Raw genomic sequence first — 16,359 nt, 5'->3', positions numbered from 1 at the left:
CGGGCCCCGCTCCTCATGTAGGAGGGAGGACCGAGGCCGGGGTGGATGGTGCGAGGGGCGGGCGCGGAGGGAGTTTGAAGTTCGGGGGTTTCGCGGAGTCCCCCCCTCGCCGTTCCCGAGCGCAGCGGGGGAGGAATGCCAAATCCGGAGAGACATGGGGGCAAGAAGGACGGCGGCGGGGGGTCCTCGCAGCCGGGCAGCGGGAGCTCCAACAGCAAGGAGAGACACCGGGCGGGCTCCAGGCACAAGAGGCACAAATCCAGGCACTCCAGGGAGTCCCCGCTGGCGGCCCAGGAAGCGGCGGCGCCCCTGGGAGCGGTGATCAAGCCGCTGGTGGAGTACGATGACATCAGCTCGGACTCGGACACCTTCTCGGACGATGTGGCCCTCAAGCTGGACAGGAGGGACAACGAGGAGAGGAGGGCGGAGAGGAGCGAGAGGGCCCAGAAGCACCGGCACCACCAGCACAAACGACTCCGGGAGCTGATGAAGAGCAAACAGGCGGAGAAAGATAGGAAGTTGGAAAAGAGCCTGGATTCTTCCAGCAGGTCCACCAAGGAGAGGATATCGGGATCCTCCAAGAGGCTCCTGGAGAGCGAGGAGCACCCCAAGGCGCTCTCCTCCAAGAGCAGCAACAAGGAATCGCGCTCGGCCAAGGCTCACAAGGAGAAGTCCAGGAAGGAGCGGGAGCTCAAGTCCAGCCACAAAGAGCGCAGCAAAAGCCATCGGAAAAGGGATGCTCCCAAAAGTTACAAAACCATCGACAGCCCGAAGAGGAAATCCAGGAGCCCTCACAGGAAATGGTCGGACAGCCCGAAACTGGACGACAGCCCCTCGGGAGCCTCCTACGTCCAGGAGTACGACCTCAGCCCGCCCCGCTCCCACACGTCCAGCACCTACGATCCCTACAGGAAGAGCCCCGGCGGCTCCTCGCGCCGGCAGTCCCTCAGCCCGCCCTACAAGGAGCCTGTGGGCTACCAGTCCAACGCCCGCTCGCCCAGCCCCTACAGCCGGCGGCAGCGATCCGTGAGCCCCTACGGCCGGAGGCGCTCGTCCAGCTACGAGCGGGGCAGCGGCTCCTACAGCGGGAGGTCCCCGAGCCCCTACGGCCGCCGCCGCTCCAGCAGCCCCTTCGCCTCCAAGCGCTCCGTGAGCCGGAGCCCCATCGCCAGGTGTGTGTGCCCCACCTCGCCCTGGGAGCTGGGAAGGGGTTGGGATGGAGCTGGGAATGCGAGAGACCTGAAGGGGGTTCCAGGAAAGATGGGGCAAAGCTACTTAGGAGAGTTTGGAGTGACAGGATAAGGGGGAATGGGTGGTTTAGATGGGGTATTAGGAAAAAAATTCTTCCCTGTGAGGGTGGTGAGGGCCTGGCACAGGTTGCCCAGGGAAGTTGTGTATGCCTCGTCCCCAGAATTGTCCAAGGTTGGACAGGGCTTGGAGCGAGCTGGGCTAGTGAAAGGTGTCCCTGCCCATGGCATGGAGTGGGATGGTCTCAAAGACCCTTTCCAACCCAAACCGTGGGATTCTGTGACTCCTTTCCTCCGCACTGGTGCCGAATTTGGCTGCGGAGTGATGTGCGTGGAGTTGCTTTGGTTGGGGCCTTGACAATTCCCTTGGAAATGGAGTTCACACTTTGGGAAACGCCTCTGTGCGTGGCGGGAGGCAGCGTCCATGTTGGCTCTGGGCAGGGAGGGAGGCTGGATGAGCTCCTGGGATTAAGTTACACCCACCTCTGGAGTGGCCCCTGCGTGGGGAGGGCCGCGCTCCGCGGCTCCCGGAGCGGGATCTAATGCGCTTACCAGGCGGGAAGTTCAGGCACGGGGAATGTTTTCACCTATTTCTGGAAGCCTTTATCTGTTTAGTGCATGTGGGAACTTGATCCCACTTTTCAGGAGGGCTCGTCTGGGGTGGATTTTGCTCTGTCTGAACTGACTTGTCTTTTCTTTTCCCTTGGATTAGAGACAACCATGTGCAAACTCCCATCTCTCAACCTAAACTTTTCTCAGCACTAGAGTTTCTTCCTTCCCTTCTGAAATCTGGGCATTCTGGAAGGGCGAGGAGCAACCAGCTGGATTTTGGCTTAACTCTAATTTTCTCTCTTTTTTGCCTTTAACTCAGTAACTTTGCTACAGAAGGAAACAATTCTTTCAAGGTATCTCTGTGTGTTTTGTTTCAGGTGTTCATTAATCATCCTGTGACATGGTCTAATGTTGATCCTTTCTTTTTCTAGCTTTGGCTTATGTTCAGTGAGTTTCCAGTTGTCTCCATGGATGCTGTGGAGCTTTGCTTGGAGCTCCATGGCAATTCAGATGTGACCTGGAATGTAATGGCCATAGGAATGCTCTGCTCCGTGGTTGCTGTGCTGCATCCTCCAGCTCAGCAGTTCCCAAAGCAAAGGGGCTTTTGGAATTTGGTCTTTGTTACTAAAACTCTGAACTTCAAGAGTGCTGTCTTCCACGGAGAACTTGCCTTTGTCCTTGCTGGGAGTTCTGTGTTGGTTTCAGCCCCCTGGAAGCTCTGACGTAAAATCTCCGTATTCCACTGTGATTTTACAGTGAAAATTTCCTCCAGGCTGCTGCTCCTCTGCCCTGTTTTCTCTGTGTACACCTGGGAGGTTCTCAGGGATAGGCCTGGATGATTTTCTCCTCCTTCCCTTCAATCCTTTTTGCCTGGTGGTGCTACTCTGACGTGTTATTTACTAATCCTTTGGGAGAGCAAGGATGCAGTGGTAGGAGGTGTCTGTTCCCTGATACAACTCTTGGGTGATGGCATTGGATAAGTGTCCAGCCCTAAACAAGGAGAAGCCATTGGGAACTGCAGTGGTATCCTAAGAGTTTTTTCCCCCTAGGTTTTCCCACAGGTTGCTCCACTTCCCAGGAGAACCTCTCTGTGTAAGTGGCTGGTTGCTTCTGAGTTGAGAAATCCAGCAGTTACAGTTCCCTGATTTATGGGAGCAACTTCAGAGCACTTTGTGCTGCTTCCCTAAACTTCCAGACCTACTTTTTAAGGATATCTTTGGCTCTCTACTAAATGCTGGATCCCAAACCAGACAGGTTCCAAAGGTTACTCACTGTTTGCACTCAGCTTGTACCAAACTCTCTGAATCTCTGGCTTGATAACTTACTCCTCTCTCTTTCCTGGGCAGATAACTCTCTGACTGTGTGAGGTATTCCAACCCCTTTGGAAAACATCTGCCTGCAGTGATGGTAGTAAAGGGACAGAGGGAATTTCATGTGTTTTCCATATGTCAGGTGAACTGTAAGTTGTCATTCACGTGTTTAGTTTTGCTTTGTGGAGCTCCCAGGCTGTGAGGTGGGACTGGGAAGGGGGGGGGGGGGTCGTGGTCAGGTGTGTCCAGGAGCCAGAGGGGAGCTCACCTGGGGGGCTCAGGGTGCACCTGAGGGAGTGGGTGGGCTGAGCCCTCCCGACCTTGATGTGCTGCAGATGTGTGAAAGGGGGCAGCTGACTTTGGGCAGTGACTGATCCCTTTTGTGCTTCCTGCAGAGGAGCAGAAGCATTTTTGGGAGAGAAAACCTCTTTAACTGGCACACTGAGGCAGGGAACACCTGCCATGGCTGGCGTTCTTCAGGCTTTTCTGGGACACTCAGTTATTTCCATTGACTGACAATATGGGGGGTGTTTCAGTGCATTCTGTGTTGTCTTTCATCTCCACATCCAAAACACAGCATTAGGGAGCTGCATCCATGTGCTGTGCTGATTGGAGAAAATCCAGAGTGTTTGCATTTCCAGTGGCTGTGGAAAACAACTCGCTTCCTAGCAAGGAGGAAACGAGGATGGTTTGGTCAGTAGGGAAAAATAACAGATGTGCTTTGGCATTCTGTGTAGCAACTGTTGTCACTGCAGCTAAAAGTAGGAGATGGAATTCCAGAGTCCCTCAGCTTGCTGGAGGTGGGATGTGCTGTGTGCTGATGGAGTAGTGAGGTGTGAGTGTGCACGTGCTGGAGCAGTGGCTGTTGTACCACGGGTCCTTGCCGTGGTGAAAGGTTGCTGGGCATTCAAAAATAAGAAATAAAGGTTGTTTCCTGAGAAATTGGAGCAGTCAGGCTTCCCAGATGCTATTCTCTGCTTTATCCTTAACTGTGTGTTGTTTAGAGCAGGTAAAATACTGAAATATTTGTGGGTGAACCTGGATGGATCACATGGAATTACGTGGATGTGGGGCTTTGCAGGTCGCCTCTGCTGACACCTGTTAACCATGACCTTCTCAGCATGGAAGGTTCTAGCATTCCCTTCTCCAGAGGCCATCCCAATCTTCTGATTGTGTGACTTAAAATAAATCACATCATCCTTTTTAATTTGGATTTTTAGGTGAAGCCATGATCTCTGACTTTGTTAATTCATAGTTGTCGTGGTTGGTATCTTTTATTTCTCTTTTCCAGTTCTGGAGGGACAGCAGGGTGGGTTTTAATCCCAGAGCATTCTTATCCAGAAGGAGGAAGGCATGAATTGCCCCTCATCCATCCTGGATAACCGTGGCAAAGCAAGTAAGGTGTGGAATGTTACAGCAAGGCTTCACCAATTAAGGGTGAAAAGGGTAAAAGTGCTATTAAGTGGCTGCAGGTAAAGCCACAAAAAAATCATTCCAGAGGATGGAAATGGTTCTCTTCCAGAAGCAAAACCTGCCCATGCATCTTCTGTACTTTATTGCCTGTTTTTTTGAGAGATGTGGTGATAAAAGGCCCTCCAGCAAGGTGCTGTGTTGGTGTTTTTGGGGCTGTTGATGGTCTAAGGATGGCAGGTGAGGTTTGCTGTAGTGGTGTTGTTCCTGGGGGTGTTAGAGCAGGAAGGCTTCTGGATGTGGGGCTTTTTTTGGGTCTGACAAAGCAGCTGTAAACACCAGCCTGGAAAATGGCCTCAGAAACAGCAGTTGTTGGTGTGGTGACTGTAGGTGGTTATTGTTAGGGAAGAGAAAACGGGTGAGTGGTGCCTGTGGAGTGAAGAGGACTGGAAGGGAACGGGTGGATTTATTCCTGGTGGGACAGAGGACTGTGGGTATTTGCTGCTGGAAGGTCACGGAGTCATTCCAGCCCTCGGAAGTGCTGGTTCTGTGGTGCAGCCCCTGTAAGAGGGTCTGACCATCCCACCACTTCCCCAGCCTCACCTGTCCTGGTCCAGGCAGGTGTCCCTGGTGGCTGTTTCTAAATTAGCATCGTTAAATAAGGTAAAATTGGGTTTTTGGGGAAGTTTGCTTTGGACATAGTGAGTGATCTGGTTTGATTGCTCTGCATCCAGCTGGATTAAATAAATTCCTGTGAGGGTGGGCAGGCCCTGGATCCCTGGCAGTGCCCAAGGCCAGGTTGGACGGGGCTTGGAGCACCTTGGGATAGTGGAAGGTGTCCCTGCCCATGGCAGGGGTGGCACTGGATGAGCTTTGAGGTCCCTTTCCACCCAAACCATTCCATGATTCCATGAATTGGAGTAATTGTTGGGGTTAATCATGGGGCAGGATGGAAGGCAGGGAGCAGGAAAGGGAGTATTGCAGCATCTTGAACAATCCATCCTGGATGAATTGCAGTAGGGAATGGCAACCCCAAAAGTATTTGTGGTTGCTCCAAAGTGACATCCTACAGGATTCATTAGGAATGTTTTCTGTAGCCTGCAAAAGGGCCTGAAAAGGTAACTGCTCTCCCAGCTCGTGGTGACAGGCAAACTGCAGCCCAGACCATCGGTTCACTGAGCAGAAACCTTGGAAAAAGAGCTGATCCTGAGGCAGCATTCCCATGACAGAACAGTGTGGTGAGGGGGGAAACAGCTGCGTGGCTGCGGATCCCTCTTTTTTCTCCTTCTGGTTGTATATTTATTTTGCAAGTCTAAAGGTAAGGACTTACCTACAGCCCTGGTGTTCTTTGACCACTGTCAGCACAAGGGTTGGGGTTGTACTTCCAAGTGGGAGAGAGGAATGCTGATCCTTGGAGTAGGGAGGGAACCCCACACCCTGTGGGGAGACCCTTCACCTCCCGCAGCCACAGCTGCCCTTCCTGGAAGGTGCTGCTGGTGTCGAGCCAGGAACTTTCTGCTGTCTCAGTTCTCCAGTTTATTTTCCAAATGTTTATTGTCTTGGGATAATACTAATTGGTGTTGTTAATTGTGCTCTGGGTATGGTTACAAGGGAGCCGGTATCACCTGGGTTTGAACTGCTGCTGTTAGGGGTGTTTTATAACTGCTGTGGGACTGTTCTGAGGGAATTCTCTGTTTTCCAAATTATATGTATCCTGAGTAATAAATCACGGAGTGTCCATTCTGTGACAGTATTTGTAGGGTCTGAGCTCAAAATTTTTGATTGTCCTGTTGGCATCAGAGCCCACCACACCACTAAAGCCTCCTGCCTCCCCCTGCCCAATCCTAGTTCCTCCTGGAGTGGAGGAAACAGTTCTGGCTTATCAGGAATTTGATATGGACATTGGAAGTACCAGTTTCCACTTCCATTTTAGTTTTTATCTGGTTTCCCCATCAGTCTCTGCTCTCTCCTGAGCAGGTTCGTGTGGTGCGAACCCCGATGGTGTGAGGTGTTTCCTGCCTTGCTTCTCTCCCAGCACAGATTTTCAGTGATTATTTCTGTACACACACCTGATTTAGAGCCCATTTTTTTGTAGGGGAAGACCAAGACCAATAGAGTTAAAACTCCTGGGTTTTATTTTTCCTTCTCCCTAATTACACTATGCAAATTTGAGTTCTGATGGCACTAAAAGAACCGGGGGGGTGGGAAATAAGCTTGAAGTGCGCGATTCCCTGAGGCAGCGTTCCCGTGAGGGCAGCCGTGTTTTATCCGTGGTTTCCTTTAAAGTTGCACGTAATTCCTGTGAAAGATTCCTAAACTGCCAGCTCATCCTCTGGACTGAAGTCTCCTGTTGTGTGTGTGAGCTGTGATCTCCTCTTTACCTTGGGGCTTGTCCAACCTTGATCCTTCGTTTCTCTTCCCAGTGTGATGGTGAGTCTGGCATAGGGAGAATGGATGATGATGATGGTATAAAACTGGTCCTGATTGACTCATAAACTCCTTTCAGTAGCTTCAGAATCTCCTGGCAGGTGTTGGGCACTCTCTGTGCTGACCACTAATGGATTCAGCTGTTGGTGAGTAGCTCAGAGCAGGAGAGAAGCTCTGTTTCATTTCTCTCCCCGCCATTCTCTCCTCAGGAAATCCGTGAAGTCCCGGAGCCGCAGTCCTGGATATTCAAGACACTCATCTCACAGCAAAAAGCAGAGGTCTGGCTCCCGCAGTCGCCATTCCAGCATATCCCCAACCAGGCTCCCTCTGAACTCCAGCCTCGGAGCAGAGCTCAGCAGGAAGAAGAAGGAGCGAGCGGCCGCGGCGGCCGCTGCGGCCAAGGTGGACGGGAAGGAGGCAAAGGGCTCCCCTGTTTTCCTGGCTAGGAAGGAGAACAGCTTGGCTGAACTGAAGGAGGCTGGGACAGAGTCTAAAAAGGTCACCAAAACTGTTAAATCTGAGAAACCTCCGGACACGGACTCGGTTAATTTACTGTACACGAACGCAGAGCCTAAAGCCCCTGCGGAGACGACGAAATCCAAGGCAGAGGAGAACTCGGAGAGGAAACATCCTGTTCCGGTTAGGGATTCCAAACCCACGGGAACGAAAGACTCGAAGCCTGTAGCAGTGGTAGAGGACCTGGTATCTCCAAAGGAGACAGACACAGTGGAGAAGGAGATTCCACCCCCCCTCCCCGCCATCAAATCCCCTCCTCCGCCTCTGCCGACCACCACCCCTCCGCCTCCCACGCCGCCGCTGCCGCCGCTGCCTCCGTCACCCGCTGTCCCGCCTTTGCCTCCGGCCCCAGTGACTCCTGTTCAGGTCCCTACTTCAGCCCCAACGTCTTTGCCATCTTCTTCCCACCCAAGGACGTCTACTTTATCCTCTCAGGTGAACTCCCAGTCCTCTGTCCAGGTGGCTACAAAAACCCAAGTGTCTGTGACGGCTGCTATCCCACACCTGAAAACTTCCACCTTGCCTCCGCTTCCGCTCCCCCCTATTTTAGTTGGGGAAGATGACTTGGATAGGTAAGGTCACACCAGAGCATCCCCTTTGCATTTAAGAGCAAAGCCTTGAATAAAGAGGGGTTTTGGGGTTGGTTTTACAGTTATGAGTTTATCCTGCAGAGTACAACTGTGGCACTGGTACAAAGGTGTTATCCCAGGGCCATTCCAGGTTTGTGTGGAGAGTTTCATGATGCCATGCAGGTAGTTGCCTCTTATCTCTGTGGGAAACAAAGAGGTTTGGCTGCTGCTTTAGTGCTGCTTAGGAGAGGTTTCACATCATTCCTTGCTCATGTTTATTACAGGGATGGAATGTGGATGTGGGATTATGCCTCTCTTTGTGTTGGAGCTGTTTGCACGCTTTAAAATTGCTTTTTTTGTTGTTTGTTTGCTTAATTCCTCAGAAACTTGTACTCAAAGAACAGGAAAAAGCTTAACAATTCCAGTATAAGAACACAAACCAGAGCTGCTTCTGTTCCAGTTTCACCAGCCACACAGAGCGTGCCCACATGTAAAAACCAGCATTGGTTTAACTTGAGTATTGTCTTAACCGTTGAATAATTGATGCAATCTTTTATTGCTTGAAGAGTAGGTATTGTTTGTTTGAAAAAGTTTAAAAATGAGCGAAACTGCACCTACTTCAACTTTATTTCCTGATCATTTCTGATCAAAACGTGCAGACTTGGCTCTGGCCTGTAACTGTAGCTCTGGCTGGGCTGGGGGTGGTTGTGGCTTCTGTGATGAACTTGTTTGGAAACCCCATTGTGGGGATTTCTTTCAGTGGGAAGAAAGGAACAGAATATCCAGAATGGAGTGAAAAAAACCCAAATATTTGTTTTTTCTCTCCTTTTCTAGCTGCTAGGATGTTGCAGTGCTGTTAACTTAAGGTCATCAATGATATATATTTTTTTTTTTTTTCTACTTGACCTGCTAAGCCTGTAGTTCCCTAAAAGCTCCTGAATTTTCCCACCATCACTAAAATGTGCTGGAATTGGGAAGTAAGGCATGTTTTTAGTGACCATTGTGTTATCCCACAGTTGTGACTCGATACAATCACCCTGTGGTGAAGTGTTGCATGTTCTGAATAACTGACTTGATTTTCATGGTTGATTCTGGTATTGATGCCAATCAGGGAAATGTTCTCACTGCCTCCAGCCTACAAGTGAGGCTGGTGTGTGTTTGTTGCCCTCCCTGAGCTGTTTAATGTTGTTCAGCAAACATTACTGGGTTTAAATGTCTCTGTGATGAGCAGGAGCTTTGAGCTGCCTGATGATTTTCCCAACCCAAATGCCAGGCAAAGCAAATCCCGCTGCAGTGTTCCCTCCTTTCCAATCCCAGAACTTCTCCTGCAAATCTCTATTTCATTTTTTCAGCCACTTATACCTAGAGCTCTTTTTTTTTTTTTTTTTTTTTACCAGCCAGGTGTAGCTTAGCTCTGTAAAAGTGTTTTATCCCTGACCTCAGGGCTGGGGTGATGAGGGTGGTGCTGGAGCTCAGTAAATGGCTCTGTGTGACTTTTTCCCAATAAAAGGGTGAGAAGTCCCTCTTGTTTTGCTGAGTCTGGTGGCAGTTCCATGTGGCCCTGACTGTGCAGAATCTCACCCTTCACCAACTGCCTTCGTTTTTATGAGCAAAACTCTTTGAGCTGGACTTTTGTCCTTGCTGAGCCTGGGGAACGTTCCAGCCCCGAGCCCGTGGTGAGCACAGGGTTGAAAATGGGGCTTTGAAGTGTCCAAGGACAGAACACACCTCATTCAACTGGAGACTCTTGAACCTCTCCAGAATTATCACCCTCTGCAATGCTTTTAGGCCTGGGTGGTTCACCAGGAGAGGAGGAAAAGCTGTTCAGGAGAAATTAGTAGGAATTTTGTCCTGGTTCGATGCTGCGCTCCGAAGGTGCGGAGCTTGTGCAGCTTCCTGGGAACGCAGCACTCAATGGCTGCTGCCATTCCTGCTGGCCCAGGGGTGCCATTCCTGCTGGTTCAGGGGACAGAGGGGAAAGGAGCTCCAAGGAGCCTTTGTTGTGGTGTTCACTCTTGGTCTTTTCTCTGCTTGGGCAGCTCTGAAGGCTCTGTTTGGCTTCCTCTCCCTGGTGACCTGCCCGGGTGTCCTGGGGGAGCTGAACTTACAGGAACCAAGTGCTGATATGCAAATAGAGAACTGAACAGATAAAAGGCGAGAAAATGGGGATTTTTTGGTGAAAGGGAGAGAGGCTGGGCACTGCAGGTTCACTCTCCAGCCACACCTTCACCCTTCCCACCATGGTCTTGTGAAGGAGTTGTTTTTGAGGGGTCTCTGGAAAAAGGTTTTGTGGTTTAGTGGTGAATGGTTGGACTCCATCTTTTCCAGCCTTAACAATTCCATGATTCTCTGTAGATGTTTGAACATGATTATTCTGCTCCTAAAGATTTTGCTGTCCATGGGGGGGAGAGTTTCAGCCCATCTACCTCTCCCATGTCTGGTGTTTCTTGTCTTCCTCCTTCCTTAAGTAGATTTCACAAGAGATTGTCGTGCACATTAGGCAGTGTCTGATAAAATAATTGGGAAAACGACCTACTTCCATCAGTTCATTTATTCTGAAGTGTTAGACCTGATGGTACAAACACCAAACCTGCTCCCTGCCCTAAAAACAGACCTGGGAAGGCCTGTTTGGATTTCTTAATTTTTTTCTTTTCCTGGTGAAGCAGAGATTAGCACGGAGAATTCGTGACTACCCAAACCTAGGAATTCTCCTCGCTGAATACATGAAAAAGAAAGTAGGTTCTGCTCATGCAGCTCCTGCCAGGCTAAACCAAACTCCTGATGCCCTTGGTAATTGGATTTAAAAAATCAACTTTTGGTTCCTCAGCAGCATTCAGGAGTTAAAGCTACATTTCAGCCCTTGCTAAGAGGTTAACAGTTACTTGTGGAGAAAGGTTTAACTCTTGCTCTGTATTTATAGTGGTCCTCACCAAGTCAAACATTTAATTTCATGGTGATAAATGGAGTAAATAGAGGAAGTAAAGGTCAGAAAGTGGGTGCTGGCTGATCCCCTGAGCTGCCTCACAGGAAACTCTGAATTACTGATACTGATTGGTGCAAATTGAGCGAGTTCTAGTGCAGACCTGTGTGTTCATTCAATGTGTTCCACTCTGACACTTTTCTCTCGTGGTGTATTAACATTGTACATTTAAGGCTGTTTTATTTTATATTTCAATGTGCTAATTTTAACACTTAAACCTCACATTGTCAACCAGAGGTGTTGTCCTACAGTAGCTTTTTTTTGTTTGTTTACCTGGCTGTTGAGTCTGACTTTTGTGTTGTATTAACTTTTCGGAGTTTAGTCCAAAAGAGATTCTTCCTCCAAAACCTGTGAAGAAAGATAGAGAGCAGAGACCACGACACTTACTCACGGACCTCCCGCTCCCCCCAGAGCTCCCTGGGGGGGACCCATCTCCTCCCGACTCCCCGGAACCAAAGGCAGCCACACCACCTCAGCAACCCTTCAAAAAGAGACCAAAGTAAGGCTGACTTCATTTTTTTTTTTTTTTTTTTGAATGTTTGAGTCTCTTAAGTCCCCGAAGTTGTTTGAGAGCTCTTTATTGAGGGAAGTGAGACGGGAGAGAAAACAAGTTCCTATTTCTGTATTATTCAGTATAATGACTGTTTCCTGTGGGTTGTTTCACTTTTGGACCCTCAGCTAAAGGCAGCTTGCCCCATTTAGCTGAGAATTAATGGTAAAAGTTGCTGGAGTGTGTCACGTTCAATCTCCAGCCACATCTACCCCCAAAGCTCTTTTCTCTTTGGTTTAGCCATGCCCACATTCCAAAGAAACCTCTGGATGAGCAGCTCTGTATAAAGCTCTTGTTGCTTTCTGAAGTTGGTTGTTCAGATGGGAGATGTCCATGTTTGCTTCATGCACTTCATGACTGAAGTGTTGCCCATGGAACTGCACTGGCACAGGGTGTCCTGGGAAGCTGTGGCTGCCCCTGGATCCCCCTTGGAAGTGTCCAAGGCCAGGTTGGACGGGGCTTGGAGCAACCTGGGATAGTGGAAGGTCTCCCTGCCCATGCAGGGGGTGGGATTGGATCGTATTTCATGTCCCTTCCAACCCAAACCATTCTGGGGTTCTGTGTTCAAGGTATAGAGAACTGGCCCTGATAACAAATTTAGGCAGCTGTTGAAGGAGCAAAATCCCCTGATGTTTTGTACAGAGTGTCTTAAATGAAAATCAAATGTCCAGCATCCTGCAAAACATCCCAGACATTCATTTTTGTCCTGCTGCAATACGATAATGCTACCCAGGATAATATTCCTGTTCAGCAGTGCCTGTATTGGGATTACACAGCAAAACACATTCAACTGAACATTCCAGTTCTTGGAGTGCAAAGCCAACGTGCCTGAGCTTTGCTTTTGGCTTTTAGGAATGAACACGTTGGTGCAGGTAGATTTTTTTGTGGGATGCCACTGGGCTGGAGCCCTCAGGTGTCTCACAGAGCTCTTTCCTCCTGCAGAATCTGTTGTCCTCGGTATGGGGAGAGGAGACAGACGGAAAGCGACTGGGGCAAGCGTTGTGTGGACAAGTTCGACATCATCGGGATAATCGGAGAAGGGACGTACGGGCAGGTGTACAAAGCCAAGGACAAGGACACAGGTGAGGATGGCTCCAGGTAAATTCCACTTCAAGGCTTTGTGGCTGTGCTCAGCTCCCTGCCACTGCTGCTCCACAGTGACAAATAGCTGCAGAACGAGAAGTGACACCAGCCCTGGGATAAGCACTTCCATCAGGTGTTTTCCAAAAGGGGCAGAAGAGCAGGAGCTCTGGAATCCTAAGTTTAGTGCCCTGGTTCCTGCTCTGCTGGTGAGATCCTGTGCCCTGGGGTGTGGTTTGACACCCGCTCAGAGGTACCAGCTGAACCCCTGCTTTTTAGATTGTCAGGCTTTATTGCAGCAGAGCTTGGGAAATTCCAGGGTCAGCTTCTGTTCCCCCTTTCTGCTGGAGCAGGTTAGGGAAAGCACAGGTGTCGTGTGAGCACTCCAAGCAGAGCAATTGAACTAAAACGAGCAGGGAGGAAACTAAATCTGCCTGTGCTGTCCCTTGGTTGGCGTTTTCTGTGCTTGGGGCTGCTCCCAACTTCCCTGGGAGTGCAGGGCAGTGAGGTGAGCAGGCTGTGACCCCGCTGTGGCCTGGCAGGTGAGCTGGTGGCTCTGAAGAAGGTGCGCCTGGACAATGAGAAGGAAGGATTCCCCATCACGGCCATCCGGGAGATCAAAATCCTGCGGCAGCTCATCCACCGCAGCGTCGTCAACATGAAGGAGATCGTCACGGACAAACAAGATGCACTGGATTTCAAGAAGGACAAAGGTAGAGTTGGCTGCAGGGCTGGTTTCCATTCACCACAGATGTGATGCAACCCCTTGGTTTAGTTTAAAACTCGGCTCTGGGGTAGATCTGCTTCTTTGTGTTCCTCCTACAGGGTTAGATCTGGATCTGGCCTCACCTCAAAGGACAGATTCCAGTTTGAGTTGATCAAAGGATGATTGCATTCCTGCAGAATTGTGGAAAAGCAGTCTTTAAAAAAAAAAAAAGCCTTTACAGGGTCACTTCTAACACTGATGAGTGGCAACAAACTTACTAATAATGTGAAAAGCCTTTTGTTCTCAGTCACTGTGGAACAAGACAGTTTCAGCATCCCACTGGCTCTTGTTTGGGACCTTCCCTTCCAGGAGAGAGAAGGGAGCAACCCAAACACAAGTTCAAACCATGCATGGCAGTGATTTCTTCAACAAATTCTCTTGAAAGAAAATAACCAAAGCATGTAGGTAAACATGGCCAGAACTTCAAAGGAATTTATTTTGAGTGCATATTTAATTTCAGATATCAGCCTGGTGGGGCTACTTTGTTGTTTTGGGGCTTTGTTACCCCTTGAGAGAAAAGGATGCCCAGTAAGCCTGAAACAGCACAGGACTGTGTCAAAAAAAAAACCAACTCCAGCAGAATAATGCACAAAAGAGACTTTGAACAACTGAATCTCCTTTCATTCCTCCTTTTTTTTGTGTGTCTCCTTTTGTTTCCAACCATTTCTCTGTTTATTATCCCAGGTGCCTTTTACCTTGTGTTTGAGTACATGGACCATGACCTAATGGGGCTGCTAGAATCTGGCTTGGTACATTTCTCAGAGGACCATATCAAGTCTTTCATGAAACAGTTAATGGAGGGGCTGGATTACTGTCACAAAAAGAATTTCCTGCATCGAGACATCAAGTGCTCCAACATCTTACTGAACAACAGGTAACCTGGCAGTGGATCCACTTCTCTTTTCCTCGTGCTCTCCCTGGGTTCAGCTGAGAGCACCCAGTGCTGTCCTCACCTTGAGTGTGCTCAGGGGCAGGAGCTGTGAGAAGAATCTTGTCCGTAATTACAATTTAATGTCTGGATATCCACCTAAAAAAATTCTGTGGAACATTGGCCTGTTGAGAAGGGTTTGTGATGCAGGTGACACTGAATTATTGGTGCTTTTTTTTTTCTTTTTTTCCTTTGGATTTCTTTGAAGCATTCTGTCACAAGTGGAGAATTGAGCCGGGCATATCGAGCAGTAATTCCTGCCCACGTGGCTTTGTGAGGCTTTTCTGCTGCACGGGGGTTTCCTCACCCTTTAACTGGGGTTTAAGTAGGAGTTGGGTTCTGATGGGATCCTTACAGCTCAGTACATTCTATAATTCTGGGATTTAAACCAAGGGCTGGGGGTTTTTTTTGTCTTTCAGTGGGCAGATCAAACTTGCAGATTTTGGGCTCGCACGACTCTACAGCTCAGAGGAGAGGTGAGGAGGGGAAGGGGCTTACCTGGGTGGGATGAGCTTCTTTCTTCTTAGTATCCACATAATCCCTCACTTGGAAGTCCTCACAAATGATTTCCAGTGGTATCATCCAGCTCCAGCTGTTGGACAAACACACTCCTGGCTGGTATTAATAACTTTTCCTTAGAAAAGCAGCTCATGAGGAGCCAAAACTTCTTCTCTACTTGCCTTTGACCTGCCCTGGAGCAGGTTTTGCTCCGAGGTCAGTCACTATTCAGTGATGGCAGCCTGCTGAGGGTCAGGGATTTTCAGTCTACAAGTCCTGATTCCTGGAAAATCCACGGTACCTCCTCAGCTGTTTTTAACTCCTCTGGTAGCTCTGGAAGTGCAGACGCTTGAAACCCCCCTGCTGCCACTGACAGGTGTAACTGCAGCTGGGAAGTAAAAAAGAGCAGTTTTCCAGGGTTTTGTGGCTCTTGGGATGAGTTTTTATTGGTTTTATTGGTGGTTTTTTTTTTTTTGCTTTGCAGCCGTCCCTACACCAACAAAGTCATCACGTTGTGGTACCGACCCCCAGAACTGCTGCTCGGGGAGGAGCGTTACACCCCTGCCATCGACGTGTGGAGCTGTGGGTGAGTCCTGCTGTGCCTTCCCTGGCTCTGGAACCAGCTCCTGAGCATTCCCCTGGGAGCTGTTCCCCAGTTTGTGCCAATTCTCACAGCTGGATCTGTCCCAGCCGCGCAGAGTGTCAGGATGAGACAGGAATACTTCTGTGAGGGGTAGGGGTGTGTCACCTCATTCAAACCAATTAGTAAAAACTCCTAGAATGAGGTTTTCCTTGGTTTTGAAATGAGAAAGGGTAAAAAATAAAATTTTCACTATTTAAAGTGCAAACCAACCTGATATTGATGTACCCTTGAGATCAAGAGGGGTGACACAGCCCTGGAGGGGTAACACGTTTGCCCTGTGCTGTTCACTCCTTCAATGTGTTTTTTAGAGAATTTTTCTCTAAAATCTTTAAGTTGCTGTTTGCCACTGATTTGTTATTTTTTTTCAGCTAAAACATTTTTAAGTAGATATTTCAGGTTTCAGGAAGTTTCAGTAGTATAGGAAGCCTGGGGAACAGGAGTCTGGGCAGTTCAGCCACAAAGGTGGAACATTTTTCTGAGTGATTCAGAAGCAGAGACTGGAGGATTCAGCTGTCAGAACTGAGGCTGGATTCCCTAGAGCATGCACTTCCCACTGGGATATTCCCAGCTGAACTTCAGCAGGATTTATAACACAAACAGAGGTTGGTAAAACCAGTAATTAATCATAATTACTGACTGTGAGGAGGCCCAGTTGCTGCTCAGTTCCTGTTCCACATGCATGGGGTTATTCCCATTCCAGACAGGTGCCTGCATCCCTCCAGCTACTCCTGGCACTGATTCCTGGTGGGTTAAGGAGAGATGTTGAGGACTGCAGGAGTCAGAGGTGCTTCCTCTCTTCCCTCTTTCCCTCCCAGCTGTACAAGAGCTCTGTGTGCACAAATCCAGCTCCTCTGCTGGCCCTGACAGCCACGGGCAGCTAGGC

The 16,359-nt window shown here is 49.3% G+C and overlaps 1 protein-coding gene across 2 annotated transcripts in view; it reads left to right on the top strand.

Annotated features, from left to right (window-relative positions):
* Positions 1 to 6: 6 nt before the first annotated feature.
* The window catches only part of CDK12 (cyclin dependent kinase 12), a 26,229-nt gene continuing 9,876 nt past the window's right edge, over positions 7 to 16,359 (top strand). For both annotated transcript variants that reach the window (XM_042027984.1, XM_042027985.1), the window contains exons 1-8: positions 7 to 1,172; positions 7,156 to 8,034; positions 11,334 to 11,510; positions 12,504 to 12,643; positions 13,184 to 13,354; positions 14,092 to 14,281; positions 14,755 to 14,811; positions 15,318 to 15,419. In XM_042027984.1, coding sequence (XP_041883918.1) covers positions 136 to 1,172; positions 7,156 to 8,034; positions 11,334 to 11,510; positions 12,504 to 12,643; positions 13,184 to 13,354; positions 14,092 to 14,281; positions 14,755 to 14,811; positions 15,318 to 15,419 — 2,753 coding nt within the window. In that variant the 5' untranslated portion in view covers positions 7 to 135. The remainder of the gene's footprint in view (positions 1,173 to 7,155; positions 8,035 to 11,333; positions 11,511 to 12,503; positions 12,644 to 13,183; positions 13,355 to 14,091; positions 14,282 to 14,754; positions 14,812 to 15,317; positions 15,420 to 16,359) is intronic.

Source organism: Corvus kubaryi, unplaced genomic scaffold, assembly GCF_017639235.1.
Source record: "Corvus kubaryi isolate FWS band 111438036 unplaced genomic scaffold, C.kubaryi_AGA036_p1.0 37301, whole genome shotgun sequence".
Classification (NCBI taxonomy): Eukaryota; Metazoa; Chordata; class Aves; order Passeriformes; family Corvidae; genus Corvus; species Corvus kubaryi.
Note: the sequence above shows the minus strand (reverse complement) of the source record. Positions and strands in the feature narration are given on the sequence as shown.